Source organism: Agelaius tricolor, unplaced genomic scaffold (genome assembly GCF_023055355.1).
Source record: "Agelaius tricolor isolate 1412-34295 unplaced genomic scaffold, bAgeTri1.0.p SCAF_42, whole genome shotgun sequence".
NCBI classification, from domain to species: domain Eukaryota; kingdom Metazoa; phylum Chordata; class Aves; order Passeriformes; family Icteridae; genus Agelaius; species Agelaius tricolor.
In genome coordinates this window covers 2,901,408-2,917,433 of record NW_027269302.1, presented here as the reverse complement: position 1 = coordinate 2,917,433, position 16,026 = coordinate 2,901,408, and the positions used below count along the sequence as shown (strand labels likewise).

The window sequence follows — 16,026 nt, the reverse complement described above, 5'->3', positions numbered from 1 at the left end:
GAGCCGGGCCAGGTCGGCATGGGCAGCGCGGGGCTCTCGGCTGCTCCCAGCCGCTGCGGGCGGGGGGAACCCGGCCCGGGCCAAAGGAGAGGCAAACTGGGCAAACTGGGCAAAGTGGGGGCTGCACATCCAAACTGGGCCTTGCTGGGGACCCTGCCTGGCCCCTGCCAGCCCTTGGGGCTCCTCTCGGCACATCCGCCAGGGGGGAACGCACACAGGCCTGGGGGATCCCAGCAGTGGTAGCACTGCCAGGGACTGGGCTGCACTGGGATTGTACTGGGAGTGACTGGGGCTGTACTGGCTTTGTACTGACATCATACTGGGAGTGACTGGGATTATGATGAGAGTGACTGGGAACAGCTGTGAACTTCTGGGATCATGCCAGGGGCAACTGGGAGTGACTGCCTGCACGGTGGGGGTGACTGATAACAACGGAGCTTATACTGGGATGAACTGGGATCATGCTGGAGCTGACTGGGATCATTCTGGCAGTGAGTGCCACTACACTGAGGCTGACTGGGAGTGCTTGGGAGCAAATGGGATCATACTGGAAGGAACTGCAAAGATGGTGGAGGGAACTGGGCTACACTGGCATATACTGGGAGTGACTGGAACAAAAGTGAGGGTGAAAGAGAGCAACTGGAACCATGTGGAGCACAACTGGTTCAGACTGGCAGGGAATGGGAGCACTCTGGGCTCCTATTTGGATCATACTGGGAGGGACTGGACTAATACTGGGAGGATCTGAGAGGGACTGGGAGCACACCCTGCACATCATCCCCCAGACTGGGCCTGACTGGGAGCAACTGGGAGCACGCTGGCAGCAAATGGCATCATACTGGGACTGACTGGGCTGATCTAGGGAGCAACTGGAACCACGCTGGAGGCAGCTGGGACCATACTGGGAGAGACTGGAAGCAACTGGGATTATACTGGGACCACCCTGGGAGGGCTGGCATGTGACTGGGATCAAACTGGAGCTTACTGGGATCATATTGGGGTTGAAAGGGAGCGACTGGGATCACACTTTGGGCTACTGGGAGCAGCTGAGGGAAACTGGGATGATGCTGCAAGCAAACTGGAGGAACTGGGAAGGACTGGGCGCATGCTGGGGGCAACTGGGATATACTGGGCATGACTGGGGGATCATACTGGGATAACTGACACCTTACTGGGGCCACTGGCAGTGCCTGGAAATGACTGCAGACATGCTGGGGGCAACTGGGATATACTGGGAGTGTCTGGAACCATACTGGGGGGACTGGAACCACACTGGGAACAACTGGGACCATGCTGGGGGCAACTGGGAGTGAGTGGGACCATACTGGGAGGGACTGGGATCATATGGGGAGGGACTGGGACTAGAGCAGGGGCAACTGGGACCATCCTGGGAGTGTCTGTAACCATAGGGGAGTGATGGAAGCACACTGGGAACAGCTGGGCCCATGCTGGGAGCAACTGGGATCACTCTGGGGGCACTGGCATCAGACTGGGAGTGACTGGGAGCAACTGGGATTAGACTGCAAGGGACTGGGATCATACTGGGAGTGGCCACAACCATACTGGGATTATACTGGGTGTGAATGGAACCTGACTGGGGCTTCCTGGGAGCTACTGGGCCCATGTTGGGAGGAAAATGTGACACACTGGGAGCAACTGGGATCGGCTGGAAGGTTCTGGAACCATGCTGAGAGGACTGAGACTACAACTGGGGCAACTGGGATCATCCTGGGAGCAACTGGGGCCACCCTTTGAGCAACAGATGGAAACTGGGATGATGCCAGAGGAACCTGGGAGGAACTGGGAAAGACTGGGATCATTCTGAGGTAACTGAAACATACTGGGAGTGTCTGTAACCATCCTGGGGGCACTGGAACCACACTGGGAACAGCTGGGATCATGCTGGGAGCAACTGGGACGATGCTGGGAGAAACTGAATCTGCCTTGGAGGCAACTGGGCACCACTGGGACCCTGCTGGGAGGGACTGGGACTATTCTTGGGGCAACTGGGATCATCATGGGAGGAACTGGGAACATCTGGAATTATGCTGGGAGCAACTGGGATCACACTGGGATCCCAGTGAGAGCAGCTGAGTCCATGCTGGGTTACACTGGGATCTCATTGAGAGCGACTGGAATCACACTGGGATTGACTGGGAGTGGCTGGTTATGTGGATTTTGGGGGTTTGGATTTTGGGGGATTTTCTTGGCATTTTGAGGGGGAGTTTTTCTGGGGGTATTTGGGGGTTTATTGAATTTTCTTGTGGCTCTTTTTGAATTTTGGGGATTTTACTGGGATTTTGTTGGGATTTTTTGGGATTCTCAGAAATTCCTGGGGTTTTTTTGGGATTTTTAGGAGATTTTGGGGCATTTTACTGGAATTGTGGTGGTATTCAGAGGGATTCATTGGGGATTTGGGGGGTTTTTGGTGGGATTTGGGGTTTTTTTGGGTGTTGCCAGTATTTCCTTGGATCTTGGGGGAGATTTTGTGGGGCTTTTTCTGGTTTTGGGGACATCTTTGGGGGATTTGCGGAGTTTAATCAGGATTTTTGGGGTTATTGTGATTCCAAAGGATTTTGTGGGCTTTTATTGGGATTCTAGAGTGTTCTAATGGGATTTTGAGAGATTTAATTGGGATTTTGTGGGTTTTATTGGTGTTTTGTGGCTTTTAAGGAGATTTTGGTGCCTCTCAGTCCTTCCCCACACCCAGGGAATGCCCTAAAGCCCCCCTAAAATTCCACTAAAACCCCACAAATCCCCAAAAATTACAAGAAAACCCTCAAAAACCCCAGAGAATCCCCAAACATCCCATTGGAAATCACCAAAATTTAAAAAAACTCACAAAATTTTCAATAAATCTCCCCCCACAAAACCCCCACAACCCCAACAAAACGCCAAAAATCCAAAACCCCCCAAATCAACAAAACCCCCCAAAATCACGTAACCATCCCAAAACCAAATAATTCTCCCCAAAAACCCCAATAATTCCCCAAAACTCCCAAGAAAATCTCCCAAAAAAGCCACCCCCCAATCCCCAAAAACCCTCTCAAAACCCCAAAATCCCCACAAATCCCCCCAGACTCAGTGGGGCCATCCTGGATCAGGGGGCACCGGCTGGTGGAACAGGAGCCACTGCAGGGGGCCCTGGGAGCTTTTTGGGGAGGGGGCACCATGGGAGACCCCCCAAAAACGGGGGGGGGGGGGGGAACCTCTGCTGTGCCCCCTCCCCCCGAAACCCCCAGACCCCGGTTCAGGGTGGGCCTGGGACCCCCCGGGACCCCCAAATCTCCCCTGGGACCCCCAGAGCCCCCCAAGGTTGGCCCAGGACGCCCCTGAGAGCCCCCAGACCCCAATGGGGCCCAGCCCAGGATATCCCCTGAGACCCCCCAGACCCTTCCCAAGACCCCACCCAGGACCCTCCCCAAACCCAACTCAGGCTCCCCCAGCCCCTCCCCAGATCCCGCCAGGACCTCTCCCCAAAACCCCCCAAACCCCCCCCCCACCAGAGCCTCTCCCAAAACCCTTCCAGACCCCCCAAAGCCCCTCCCCAAAACCTCCAAAACCCTCCCAGGACACCCTCAGGACCCCCCAGAGCCCTCCCCAAATTCCCCCAGGACCATCCCAACACCCCCAGACCTTCCCAAGCCCTTCCTACGACCCCTCCCCAAAACCCCCCCAGACCCTCCCACGACCCGACCCCTCCCCCCCCGCCGAGACCCCTCTTAGGACCCATCCGCACCCCCCAGGTCCCCCCACAATGCCCCAGGACCCCTCCCCAGACCCCCCCAAACCCCCGGACCCCTCCCCAAAGCCCCCCCAGACCCCCCCGGACCCTCCCCCGCCCCCCCCGATCCCCTCTCAGGCCCCTCCCGCTCCTGTCCCGAGCCCGGGGGGTCCCGGCGGCGGCGGGGAAGGGGGCGCCGCTTCCGGCTCGCCTCTGATTGGCTGGGGAGGTGCGGGGAGGGCGGCCTTACTGAGGGGAGCCGCGCCGTGATTGGTTGGCTTGGGGATGGACAGCGCGTGATTGGTTGGTTCGCAGCGGGGCGCGTCGCTATTGCTGGGAGCCCGAGCACGCAGCGGACTCGGGAGATTGTGAGGGGAGAGCGGCTGAGGTGGAGCCAGGGGGAAACTGGGGGGGGTTTGGGGCAGGTCTGAGGGGACATTGGGTGTTTTTGGGGACATTGACAGGAAACACGGGGGAGTGCGGTGGGTTTGGGGGGAATGAGGGGGTCTGAGGGGGCTTTGGTGGGTCTGAGGGGGCTTTAGGGAGCTTTGGGGGGAGCTTGAGAGGGTGTGGAGCGTTCTCAGGTGGGTTTAGGGGGAACTGAGGGAAATTGGGAGAGTCTGAGGGGATTTTGGGGGATTGCGAGAGGAATTGGGCGGTTGTGAGTGGATCTGGAGGGTTTTGAGGTGTGTCTTGAGAAATGCGGGAGTGTGAGGGGATATCCTAGGGTTTGGGGGGATTTATGGGTCTGAGGGGGATTTGGGGCAGTCTGATGGGTTTGAGAGGGTCTCAGGTGGGTCTGGGGTGAATTTTGGGGAGAACTGGGGGGCTTTGAGGGTCCTGGGGAGGTTTTGGGGGTTTTGGGGGTCCAGGGTGGTTCTGGGCCAACACTGGGGGAGCTCTGGGGGGTTTGGGGTTCCTGGAGGGGTCCTGGGGGAGATTTGGGGGTCCCGGGGGGTCCCAGGCCCACCCTGAACCGGGGTCTGGGGGTTTCGGGGGGAGGGGGCACTGCAGGGGTTCCCCCCCCCCGTTTTTGGGGGGTCTCCCATGGTGCCCCCTCCCCAAAAAGCTCCCAGGGCCCCCTGAAGTGGCTCCTGTTCCACCGGCCGGTGCCCCCTGATCCAGGACGGCCCCACTGAGTCTGGGGGGGTTTGTGGGGATTTTGGGGTTTTGAGAGGGTTTTTGGGGATTTGGGGGTGGCTTTTTTTGGGCTTTGGGGGATTTTGTTGGGAGTTTTGGGGAATTATTGGGGTCTTGGGGGAGAATTATTGGGTTTTGAGATGGTTATGTGATTTTGGGGGGTTTTGTTGATCTGGGGTGTTTTGGATTTTTGGTGTTTTGTTGGGGTTGTGAGGGTTTATTGGAGGAAGATTTATTGAAATTTTTGGGAGTTTTTTAAAATATTCTTGTGTTCCACTGGGATTTTTGGAGATTCTCTGGGGTTTTGGAGGATGTTTGGTGTAATTTTGAGGGATTTTTTGGAGATTTAGTGGAATTTTAGGGGGCTTTGGGGCATTCCCTGGGTGTGGGGAAGGGCTGAGAGGCACCAAAATCTCCTTAAAAGCCGTGAAAGCCCCAATAAAACCCACTAAATCCCAATTAAATCTCTCAAAATCCCATTAGAACACCCCAGAATCCCAATAAAAGTCCACAAAATCCTTTAAAATCCCAATAACCCCAAAAATCCTGATTAAACTCCGCAAATCCCCCAAAGATGTCCCCAAAACCATTAAAAGCCCCACAAAATCTCGCCCAAAACCCAAAGAAATCCTGGCAACACCCAAAAAACCCCACAAAACCCCCCAAATCCCACCAAGAATCCCCAAAAACCCCAAATCCCCAATGAATCCGTCTGAATGCCACCAGAATTCAAATAAAATGCCCCAAAATCTCCTAAAAATCCCAATAAAACCCCAGGAATTTCTGAGAATCCCAAAAAATCCCAACAAAATCCCAGTAAAACCCCCCAAATTCAAAAAGAGACACAAGAAATTGCAATAAACTCCCAACCACCCCCAGAGAAACTCCCCCTCAAAATGCCAAGAAAATCCCCCAAAATCCAAACCCCCTAAAATCCACAAAACCAGCCACTCCCAGTCAATCCCAGTGTGATTCCAGTCGCTCTCAGTGAGATCCCAGTGTAACCCAGCAAGGACTCAGCTGCTCTCACTGGGATCCCATTGTGATCCCAGTTGCTCCCAGCATAATTCCAGATGTTCCCAGTTCCTCCCATGATGATCCCAGTTGCCCCAAGAATAGTCCCAGTCCCTCCCAGCAGGGTCCCAGTGGTGCCCAGTTGCCTCCAGGGCAGATTCAGTTTCTCCCAGCCTCGTCCCAGTTGCTCCCAGCATGATCCCAGCTGTTCCCAGTGTGGTTCCAGTGCCCCCAGGATGGTTAGAGACACTCCCAGTATGTTTCAGTTACCTCAGAACGATCCCAGTCTTTCCCAGTTCCTCCCAGTTTCCACTAGCATCATCCCAGTTTCCATCTGTTGCTCAAAGGGTGGCCCCAGTTGCTCCCAGGATGATCCCAGTTGCTCCAGTTGTAGTCTCAGTCCTCTCAGCATGGTTCCAGCACCTTCCAGCCGATCCCAGTTGCTCCCAGTGGGTCACATTTTCCTCCCAACATGGGCCCAGTAGCTCCCAGTAAGCCCCAGTCAGGTTCCATTCACACCCAGTATAATCCCAGTATGGTTGTGGCCACTCCCAGTATGATCCCAGTCCCTTGCAGTCTAATCCCAGTTGCTCCCAGTCACTCCCAGTCTGATGCCAGTGCCCCCAGAGTGATCCCAGTTGCTCCCAGCATGGGCCCAGCTGTTCCCAGTGTGCTTCCATCACTCCCCTATGGTTACAGACACTCCCAGGATGGTCCCAGTTGAACCCAGTTGCCCCTGCTCTAGTCCCAGTCACTCCCCATATGATCCCAGTCCCTCCCAGCATGGTCCCACTCACTCCCAGTTGCCCCCAGTGTGGCCCCAGTTGTCCCCAGCATGGTCCCAGTTGTTCCCAGTGTGGTTCCAGTCCCCCCAGGATGGTTCCAGACACTCCCAGTATATCCCAGTTGCCCCCAGCATGTCTGCAGTCATTCCCAGGCTCTGCCAGTGGCCCCAGTAAGGTGTCAGTTATCCCAGTATGATCCCCCAGTCATGCCCAGTATATCCCAGTTGCCCCCAGCATGCATCCCGTCCTTCCCAGTTCCTCCAGGTTGCTTGCAGCATCATCTCAGTTTCCCTCAGCTGCTCCCAGTAGCCCAAAGTGTGATCCCAGTCGCTCCCTTTCAACCCCAATATGATCCCAGTAAGCTCCAGTTTGATCCCAGTCACATGCCAGCCCTCCCAGGGTGGTCCCAGTATAATCCCAGTTGCTTCCAGTCTCTCCCAGTATGGTCCCAGCTGCCTCCAGCATGGTTCCAGTTGCTTCCTAGATCAGCCCAGTCAGTCCCAGTATGATGCCATTTGCTGCCAGCATGCTCCCAGTTGCTCCCAGTCAGGCCCAGTCTGGGGGATGATGTGCAGGGTGTGTTCCCAGTCCCTCTCAGATCCTCTCAGTATTAGTCCAGTCCCTCCCAGTATGATCCAAATATGGCCCCAGTGTGCTCCCAGTCCCTGCCAGTATGAACCAGTTGTGCTCCACATGGTTCCAGTTGCTCTCTTTCACCCTCACTTTTGTTCCAGTCACTCCCAGTATGTCCCAGTGTAGCCCAGTTCCCTCCAGCATCTTTCCAGTTCCTTCCAGTATGATCCCATTTGCTCCCAAGCACTCCCAGTCAGCCTCAGTGTAGTGGCACTCACTGCCAGAATGATCCCAGTCAGCTCCAGCATGATCCCAGTTCACCCCAGCATAAGCGCCACAGTTTCCAATCACCCAGTTCCTCCCAGTTGCTCCTACCATGATCCCAGTTGCTCACAGCTACTCCCAGTCACCCTCAGCATAGTCCCAGTCACTCCCAGTATATCCCCTTTGCCCCTAACAGGCTCTCAATTGCCTCCTGCAGACTCCTGCTCACTCCCAGTATGATTCCACTCTCCATCAGTGTGATCACAATCTGCCCTGGTATGGCAGTATAATCCCAGTATGATCCCAGTATGATGTCAGTACAAAGCCAGTACAGCCCCAGTCACTCCCAGTACGATCCCAGTGCAGCCCCGTCCCTGGCAGTGCTGCCACTGCTGGGATCCCCCAGGCCTGTGTGCGTTCCCCCCTGGCGGATGTGCCGAGAGGAGCCCCAAGGGCTGGCAGGGGCCAGGCAGGGTCCCCAGCAAGGCCCAGTTTGGATGTGCAGCCCCCAGTTTGCCCAGTTTGCCTCTCCTTTGGCCCGGGCCGGGTTCCCCCCGCCCGCAGCGGCTGGGAGCAGCCGAGAGCCCCGCGCTGCCCATGCCGACCTGGCCCGGCTCCATCGCCGCTCCTGCCGCGGGCTGCGAGGGCTGCGGGAACGGGGCACCGAGGGTGTGGCTGCTGCTGGGGGAGGAGGAGGAGGGAGGGAAGGGCAGGGATGGAGGGGGAGGAGGAGGCGGGGTAAGGGGGAAGGAGGAGGAAAGGGAGGAGGGATGGAAGGGGAGGGATGAAGGCGGAGAGAGAGCAGCGATGGAAGGAGGAGAAGGAGGTGGGGTTAGGGAGGAGGAGAAGGGATGGAAGGGCAGGGATGAAAGTTGAGAAGCCGGTGGGCATAACAGAGGAGCTGGAGGGGGGATGGAAGAGGACGATGGGAGGAAGAGGAAGAGGAGGGACAAAGGCAGATCAAGGCTGAGCTCAGGGAGCCACGCAGTCTCGATCCCTGCCTGAATTCGCAGCCCCCACCTGTGGGATCATCGCCCCCCCCCCATGGCTCCGGTGAGCGGGGAGGGGGAGCCCGGCCCGGATATCCCGGGGGGTCCCTGGGTTGGGTTTTTGGGGGGATGTTTGGAGAATGAAGAAGTCCAAGGCTGAGCGGAAAAGGCCCCTCGGGGGGACATCTGGGGGTGGCGGTGGCGGCTGCCGGCAGAGGCAGCCTGGAGGAGCAGAGCCCTGTGTCCCCCAGGAGGCCAAAGTGGGGAGGCCAGAGAGGGGGGAGCGCCGCCATTGGCGGGAGCCTCAAGAGCCTGGAGAGGGGCAGGGGGGACTCCTTGGAGCCGCTGCAGCGCAGAGCAGAGAATGAGGGGAGAAGGGAGCCCGGGAGCCCAAACAGCCCCGGCATCCTGAAATGGGGAGAGCCAAGAGGGGGGAGCTTTTGGCATTGCTGGCACTGCCAGCAGCCTGGGCAGGGGGGGCACCCAGGAGAAGGGGGACCCCCAATCCAAGTTTGACCCCAGCAGCTGGGACAGGGGGTAACCCCTGAACACCAGAGGGGAGGGATCAGGGATGGGGAACTCCTGGAAGGCTTTTTCATGGCTGAATCTTGGTGTTTGGGAGGGTTTTCTGGAGCCCAGATGGCCGGTGACTTGTAGAGATGGACTTGGGTGGGGGGAACTTCAAACTCCAGGTGCTCATCCCTTGTTTTCTCCAAACCAGGATTTCACATTGCCAACCCCTGTGAGGCTGTGAGGAAGAGGAAGGTGCTCTGGGACACTGAGGCAGGTGAGGAGGAAGTCAGTGCCCCTTTCCCCTCTGTGCTGCTCCATCTCCCAGCCCAGCAGGGCCCCCGGCTGCAGCACAGCCCTGGGGGGATCTCGTTGCCCTTGCCTGTGGCACGGAGGCAAATCCCATGCTGTCCTTGTCCTTCCTCGCCCAGAGCAGGAGCTGAGCTTGGAGAGCAGGGAGGACAAATGCCCGCGGCAGAACCTGGTGGCAGAGGCCGTTTTGAGCGGCTCCACAGCGCAGGAAGCCAACGGGGAGGAAAAGCCCCGGAGATGCCACACGAGGAGGGGCTGCAAACGCAGATGGCGGGGATGTGAGGGGGAAAGAGGCAGCCTGGGCCGGGAAGGCGGCCGGAGATGGAGCCAGAGCTCGGAGCTGGTGCTCCATGAACAGCTCCATGATGGGGAGAAGCCCCACACATGCATGGAGTGTGGGAAGAGCTTCAGGTGGAACTCCGAGCTGATCAGGCACCAGAGGACCCACACTGGGGAACGGCCCTACGAGTGTGGGGAGTGTGGGAAGAGCTTCAGCTGCAGCTCCAGCCTGATCAGCCACCAGAGGAGCCACACTGGGGAGAGGCCCTATGAGTGCTCCAAGTGTGGGAAGAGGTTTCAGACCAGCTCCAGTCTCCTCCAGCACTATCGTATTCACACAGAGGAGAGGCCCTTCCAATGCCCCGACTGTGGGAAGGGATTCCAGCGTAACTCCACCCTCGTCACCCATCGGCGCATCCACACAGGGGAGAGGCCCTACAAGTGTGATAAATGCAGGAAGAGGTTTCAGACCAGCTCCAAGCTCCTCCGGCACTATTGGATTCACACAGAGGAGAGGCCCTTCCAATGCCCCGACTGTGGGAAGGGATTCCAGCGCAACTCCCGCCTCGTCAGGCACCGGCGCATCCACACAGGGGAGAGGCCCTACGAGTGTCCCCAGTGTGGGAAGAGCTTCTCCTGCAGCTCTCACTTGACCCGACACCAATGGAGGCACCGGTAAGGGAAGCCCTGCGAGTGCCCCGAGTGCGGGAAGAGCTTCGTGCGCTGCTCCAGGTCCATCCCCCACTGGAGGAGGCACTTTGGGCACAGCCCTGGTCACTCACATTCCCTGTGATCCATGTTGGGAACACACCTGGCTGCTTCTCCTTTGGTTTGGCCTGAATTTTTTTCTCTTCTCCATCTCTCTGTCCTCCAAAAGTCCATTGGGATGGAACAGTCACCTCAAAACCACTCAAATTCCACTGGAAATAACTGAATTTTAACCCCAAAGGGCTCAATTTCACCTCAGATTGCTTGTTCCTTCCTCAAAAAACTCAATCCCAGGCCAAACTCACTCCATTCCACAGCTGTCAAGTTGAGATGGAGTTGGAAGGAGATTGGGAGAAGTGGGATCCCAATTTGGAGCAGTGGGATGGGGATTGTGTGGGGCTGGGTGTGTGGGATGTATTTGATAGCAAATAAAACTTTCAGAGTTACTGATTTCTGTCCCGTTCATTTTCAGTCAGTTCTGTTTGCAGAGTGCCACCTTCTCAGCTGATTCAATTCCTATAAAATTCCCATTTTTTAAATCATCTAAGCCAAACAATCCAAAAACCAATATCAAAATAAAACCACCTGCACACAATTAATCTTTTGAAAATAATTTTAATTTTTCAAGAGTACTTAAGGATGTTATTAAAGTTTAATTGTTTGGTTGAAATGTCTGAGAAATTATAGTGGTGTTTGGTTTCGTGTTTAGTATATTTGTAATATGCATTGTTTAACTAAGATGTGTTAGATTGCATGGTAGTTTCTTTAGATATTTTTAATCTAAAGTACATTAGTCATCGAGTTAAAATTTTCAAAAGGTATTTCTTGATATATAATTTGTTTATTTATATGCATTGGTAATATTATAGTAATAGTTATTGTTGGTTTGAGTTGAATCATTGTTGGAGTTGAAACATTGTAAAGAAGAGTTGAGATTTTTATATTTTATTTTTATTATAATTTATTTAATTTCAATTATTATTTCTTTGTTTATAGTTTTATTGCAATTTGTTGAGGGGATAGGAAGGAAGTTCAAGGGCAGGAACATTTTTTCCTGGCTGGGAACTGGAATTCCAGACCCTGGGAGTGTGTGCAGGACCCCCCAGACTGGGATCAAATATGGGCTTGGATCAAATACGGACTGGGATCACATATGGGCTGGGATCAAATATGGGCTGGGATCAAATATGGGCTGGAATCACCTGGACTGGGATCACATGGATGGGGATCCTGTGAATCAGAACCCTCCAGACCAGGATAGCCTGAAGCGGGATCAAATATGGACTGGGACTGTATGGACTGGGATCCCAGGGACTGGGACCATATGGATCAGGACCACACAGACTGGGATCAAATATGGGCTGGGACTGTTTTTTAAAGTAACTTTGTTCTATAGTTTTTATTTCTGTTGTTAATTAAGCTCAGTGAAAAGGCTGCTTGTGTTAAACTGCCTGCTTGGATGGGATAACATCCAATGCACACAGGGTGAGGACACCTGTACAGATCTGCCAACTATCAGCACTCCCTGTCTGAAGGCAGAGTGCACCAAGGCCCAAAAACTGGAGGTGATAAAGAGAAGGAGCCAAAACCACAGCCAAGGAATCTGCACGCTCTAAAGAGGCAGATCCAGGGCAGAGCCATGCTAAACAGTTCTTGGAAGATGTAAACTGGGTGCATCTTGGCACTCAGGCAGGAGCACCCTGTTACCTTCAGGGATCCCCTGAAATACCTTTCCCCTTACATCAGCCTGGTGCATATTCATAGAGCCTCATGCACAGCAACTGGGAAGGGTTTAACACTTTACTGGGTATATTAGCGTTCAGAAACACATAATCACCAGAATGATTATATGCAGGTGCTTTTATTGAAGAGCTCTGGGTGTCAGGGGTACCAACCCAAATCTGACTCCGACATGGGTTTGGGATGAACATGTTTTTATATTCTATCATTATATAACTTTCATGTTAATGATTAAACTTATATTGTTCTATTGTATACATAGATTTCAGCCAAGCATGGGCTCCTTGTGGCCCCCCTCAAACTTCTAACATAGTTTCTCATGATTCTTCTTATGATTATACAGTAATTATATTTAATTACTAAACAATCATCACATCTAACAATTATATCATTTATCATGTTCTGCTTACGCAGGTGCAATTTCACATGATCTGGCAAGCACAAAGCCTAACATTTTCAGAGTCTATTTTTGACATTTTTCCAGGGCCCCACTATCATTCTCCCCACTTTGAAAGCATTTTCACTTCACTATAGGTGTAAATGTTTTCACTTGATACAGTCCTTTATTTCTCAATTTATTCTTGATGTTCTTCAAGTCCATGGTTGATGTAAACGTTGTCGTGGATGCTGTCACGCACTGGAGAACCAGAAGATGGTGGGCGTGGATCTCGTGTCAGTGCCTTTATTATCTTCTGGTTCCAGGACGTTTTCTTCTGTATCTCTCCTTTTAAGATGCTGTGAACTAACCAAATTGCTAAGAATACAATTAGTAAGATTATCACACTCTCAATGATAGATTTAATCCATGAACTCACATTCCACCCTAGCCCTTTAAAGATTTTGCCTAGCCAGGTCGTAGTCAAATCCTTTTGCTCTTCTTGTGCTTCATGCTCTATTTGTTTCAACTGATTGATGTCATATTCTACATCTGCAGTTACATTTGGGATGTGAACGCAGCAATGACCAACCCGTCCCTTTAAAAATCCACATACTCCATGCTCTTTCAGGAGTAACAAATCTAAGGCTAATCGATTTTGTAAAGTCATTTTTGTGGTGGCTTGTAATTGTACGTTTAATTCTTTAAATCCTTCCCGGGTGACTCTTGCCAGTCTATCTACCTGACCTGTAAGTTTGTACAGCATCTTCTACTCTGATAGTTTGCTGTAGGACCAAGCAAAGACTCTCGGGCCCACCCAAATTTCACTCCACCAGAGGGTTCTTGCCAAGTGTCATCTGGATTTTCATTGTCTAGAACTTCTCGTCTTGCTCTTATCTGCACAAGTTCATGTTTTCCGTTAAATGGGGACTTTTTCCAAATTGGACATGAGGTTGGGAGGCCTAAAGTAATTTCCTTTACTTTCCCATCTACAGGCAGATGTGTTGTCCAGGTGCCATCGCTTGCTGCCCATACAAATTGTCCTGGACCTCAGACTGTACTCCTGGTACATCCTGCAACTACTTTGTAATTCACTCTGCCTTGTTTATGTTTGATCCCTCTGCAAGCACAGCCAGTTTGTAGGGCTATTGCCAGGGGTGGCATCTGCTTTATCTCTGCATCATCAGAAGTGCAGTCATAAGTTTTATTACATGCCCACCAACTTACTTGGTCTGCCCTCGTTCTGCTACTGGTGGCAGTGTTTGTTACTGCTGGATCTGTTTCATTCTCGGAGCCTTCTCACTTAATGCACCAAGGGGTGTTTGCCATACATTGGAATCTTTGAAGGATACTCACAGACCACGCACTGTCCCAAGGCTCTGTCTGATCTTTCTGATCCTTGGCCTCACACTTCCATACCAGAGTGGTTTCTGTAACATTTTCTATAATCTGTTTATAGTGTGGCAAATAGCATTGCCATTGTGTGATGCCTCCTGATTCTCCCATAGGGGTTCCTAGTGTGCCAGCACTTAGAATACAGTCTTTCTGGCCCATGGGTCTCATCCATGTTCCTATTTTCTCCCAAGTTTCCTTGATTACTTGCCTCGATTCGGGTACCTGTTTGCATGCAATTGTTTTGTTCTTTTGTATTTCAGGTAGTTTTGCTGTTATGATTCCCCAATTTACTGAGTCTCCTGCTGCCTTTGGTATTGGCAGACAGGCAGTTATTCTACAGGTGTTTTGCATTTTGGCAAAGTCTTTGACTAATCCAATCATTACATTCTCAGCCCAAACTGCATTAGAAACCTTTATCATCTGTGTTTCTGCTTGTACCTCTCTCTTCATTCTAGAATGAAGAGTGTTTAGTTGATCTTTTTGCATTTCACATCCCAAAGACATTAATGACCATAACATTGGCACAATTACTGATAGCATTCTCAAAGTGATTAAACACATCTTATCTGCAGCCTTGTTGGTTCCACAGTTTACACAGTCCGTGATCCAGGATGGATTTTCTTCACTCGGGTGTAGTGAATCCAGGGGTCCACGCCGGCTACTTTGGCTGCTGTAAAGGTGGTCAGCAGTACCTGGTGGGGCCCACTCCACTTTTCTTTCAGCGGTTCTTCGTTCCAGTTCTTGATGTACACCTCGTCTCCTGGATGTATGTTATGAACTGGGTTCTCGAGAGTCAGCGGTCTATTCCACACGAGGATGCTCTGGAGCCGAGCTAAAGTTTTCCCGAGAGACAGAACATAATTATACACTTCCTGCTTTCCTGTGACGTGCACATTAGGGTTAGGCTCAGGAGATTCACATGGTTTCCCATGCAATATCTCATAAGGACTGACTGACATCCCACTCCTAGGCTTTATCCGAATCCTCAACAGTGCTATTGGCAAAGCCTGGGGCCACTGCAATTTGGCTTCTTGGCATATTTTACTGATTTGCCTCTCTAGTGTCTGATTCATCCTCTCTACCTGTCCACTCAACTGGGGTCTCCATGGTGTGTGGAGGTCCCAAGTTATCCCCAGCAATCTACTTACCTCTCTTACTACTGTAGCTATGAAATGGGGCCCCCTATCTGATGATACCCTAGGGGCACCCCGAACCTGGGAATAATCTCCTGTAGTAACCACTTTACTGTTTCCTTTGCTTGGTTGGTGCGACAGGGAAGGGCTTCTGACCACCCAGAGAATGTGTCAACCCCCACTAACAGGTATTTGTATCCTCGAGTTCTTGGCAAGTCTACAAAATCTACCTGCCAATAGTCTCCTGGCTCTATTCCTATCCGAATTCTTCCTAGCTGTGCCTGTCGCCAGCCACTGGGTTGTTTTTCAAGCAGATATCACATTTTGACAACACTGATTTTGCCATTGTTAACATCCGTACCAAAATTAAACTCTGCTTTAGCAATTTTACCAATGCCTCTGTTCCCCAGTGACATTCGTTATGTTTAATTTGTAGAACTTCTCTCATTATCAAGGGGGTACCACTATCTGTCCTTGTGCAGTCACATACCATCCTTCTGAATTCTTTTGTGCATTTAGCAAACGTGCCAGTCTCTCATCTTCTACTGAATATTTTGGTTCTGGAGGCAAATTGAATTGGGATACATTAAGCTTTAAAGGTATCAATGCCATTGTTGTTTGCACCTCTCGAGCAACCTGTCAGGCTGCCCAGTCTGCCTTTCGATTTCCCTCACAGATTTTGGAGGTTCCTGATTGCTGTGCTTTGCAGTGTATGATTGCCACTTGTTCAGGTTTTTGTACTGATTTTATCAATTGCAGGACTGCATCCTGATGTTTAATGTGCATACCCTGAGAAGGACAATAGTCCCCTTTCTTTCCGCAGTGCTCCGTGTACATGCACCACTCCAAAAGCACATTTTGAGTCAGTCCAGATATTTATCCTTTTCCCTTCACTTAATTCTAGTGCCCTGGTTAAAGCAACCAGTTCTGCCTTCTGGGCAGATGTATTTGGTGGTAATGCCTTTGCCTCCACTGTTGTACTGACTGTTGTTACCGCATACCCAGCGTATCTGGTTCCGTTTTCCACGAAGCTGCTCCCATCTGTAAACAGCTCCCACTCTGGCTGCTCTAGTGGGACGTCTTT

General features: G+C 52.2%; 1 protein-coding gene across 2 annotated transcripts; it reads left to right on the top strand.

The window, feature by feature from the left end:
- Window positions 1–8,278: 8,278 nt before the first annotated feature.
- On the top strand, window positions 8,279–10,748 carry LOC139603916 (zinc finger protein 3-like). Of its 2 annotated transcripts, none has more exons than XM_071454927.1 (3): window positions 8,279–8,553; window positions 9,211–9,276; window positions 9,436–10,748. In XM_071454927.1, exon 3 carries the CDS (start codon window positions 9,700–9,702, stop codon window positions 10,267–10,269), a length of 570 nt encoding a protein of 189 aa, XP_071311028.1. In that variant the 5' UTR covers window positions 8,279–8,553; window positions 9,211–9,276; window positions 9,436–9,699; the 3' UTR covers window positions 10,270–10,748. The 2 variants fall into 2 exon arrangements, with proteins under 2 accessions (XP_071311028.1, XP_071311027.1); XM_071454926.1 differs by having other exon boundaries at window positions 9,431–10,748.
- Window positions 10,749–16,026: the final 5,278 nt, after the last annotated feature.

Excerpts from the sequence above, each read along its gene's own strand:
- LOC139603916 (XM_071454927.1), top strand. The coding sequence starts at position 9,700 with ATGGAGTGTGGGAAGAGCTTCAGGTGGAACTCCGAGCTGATCAGGCAC.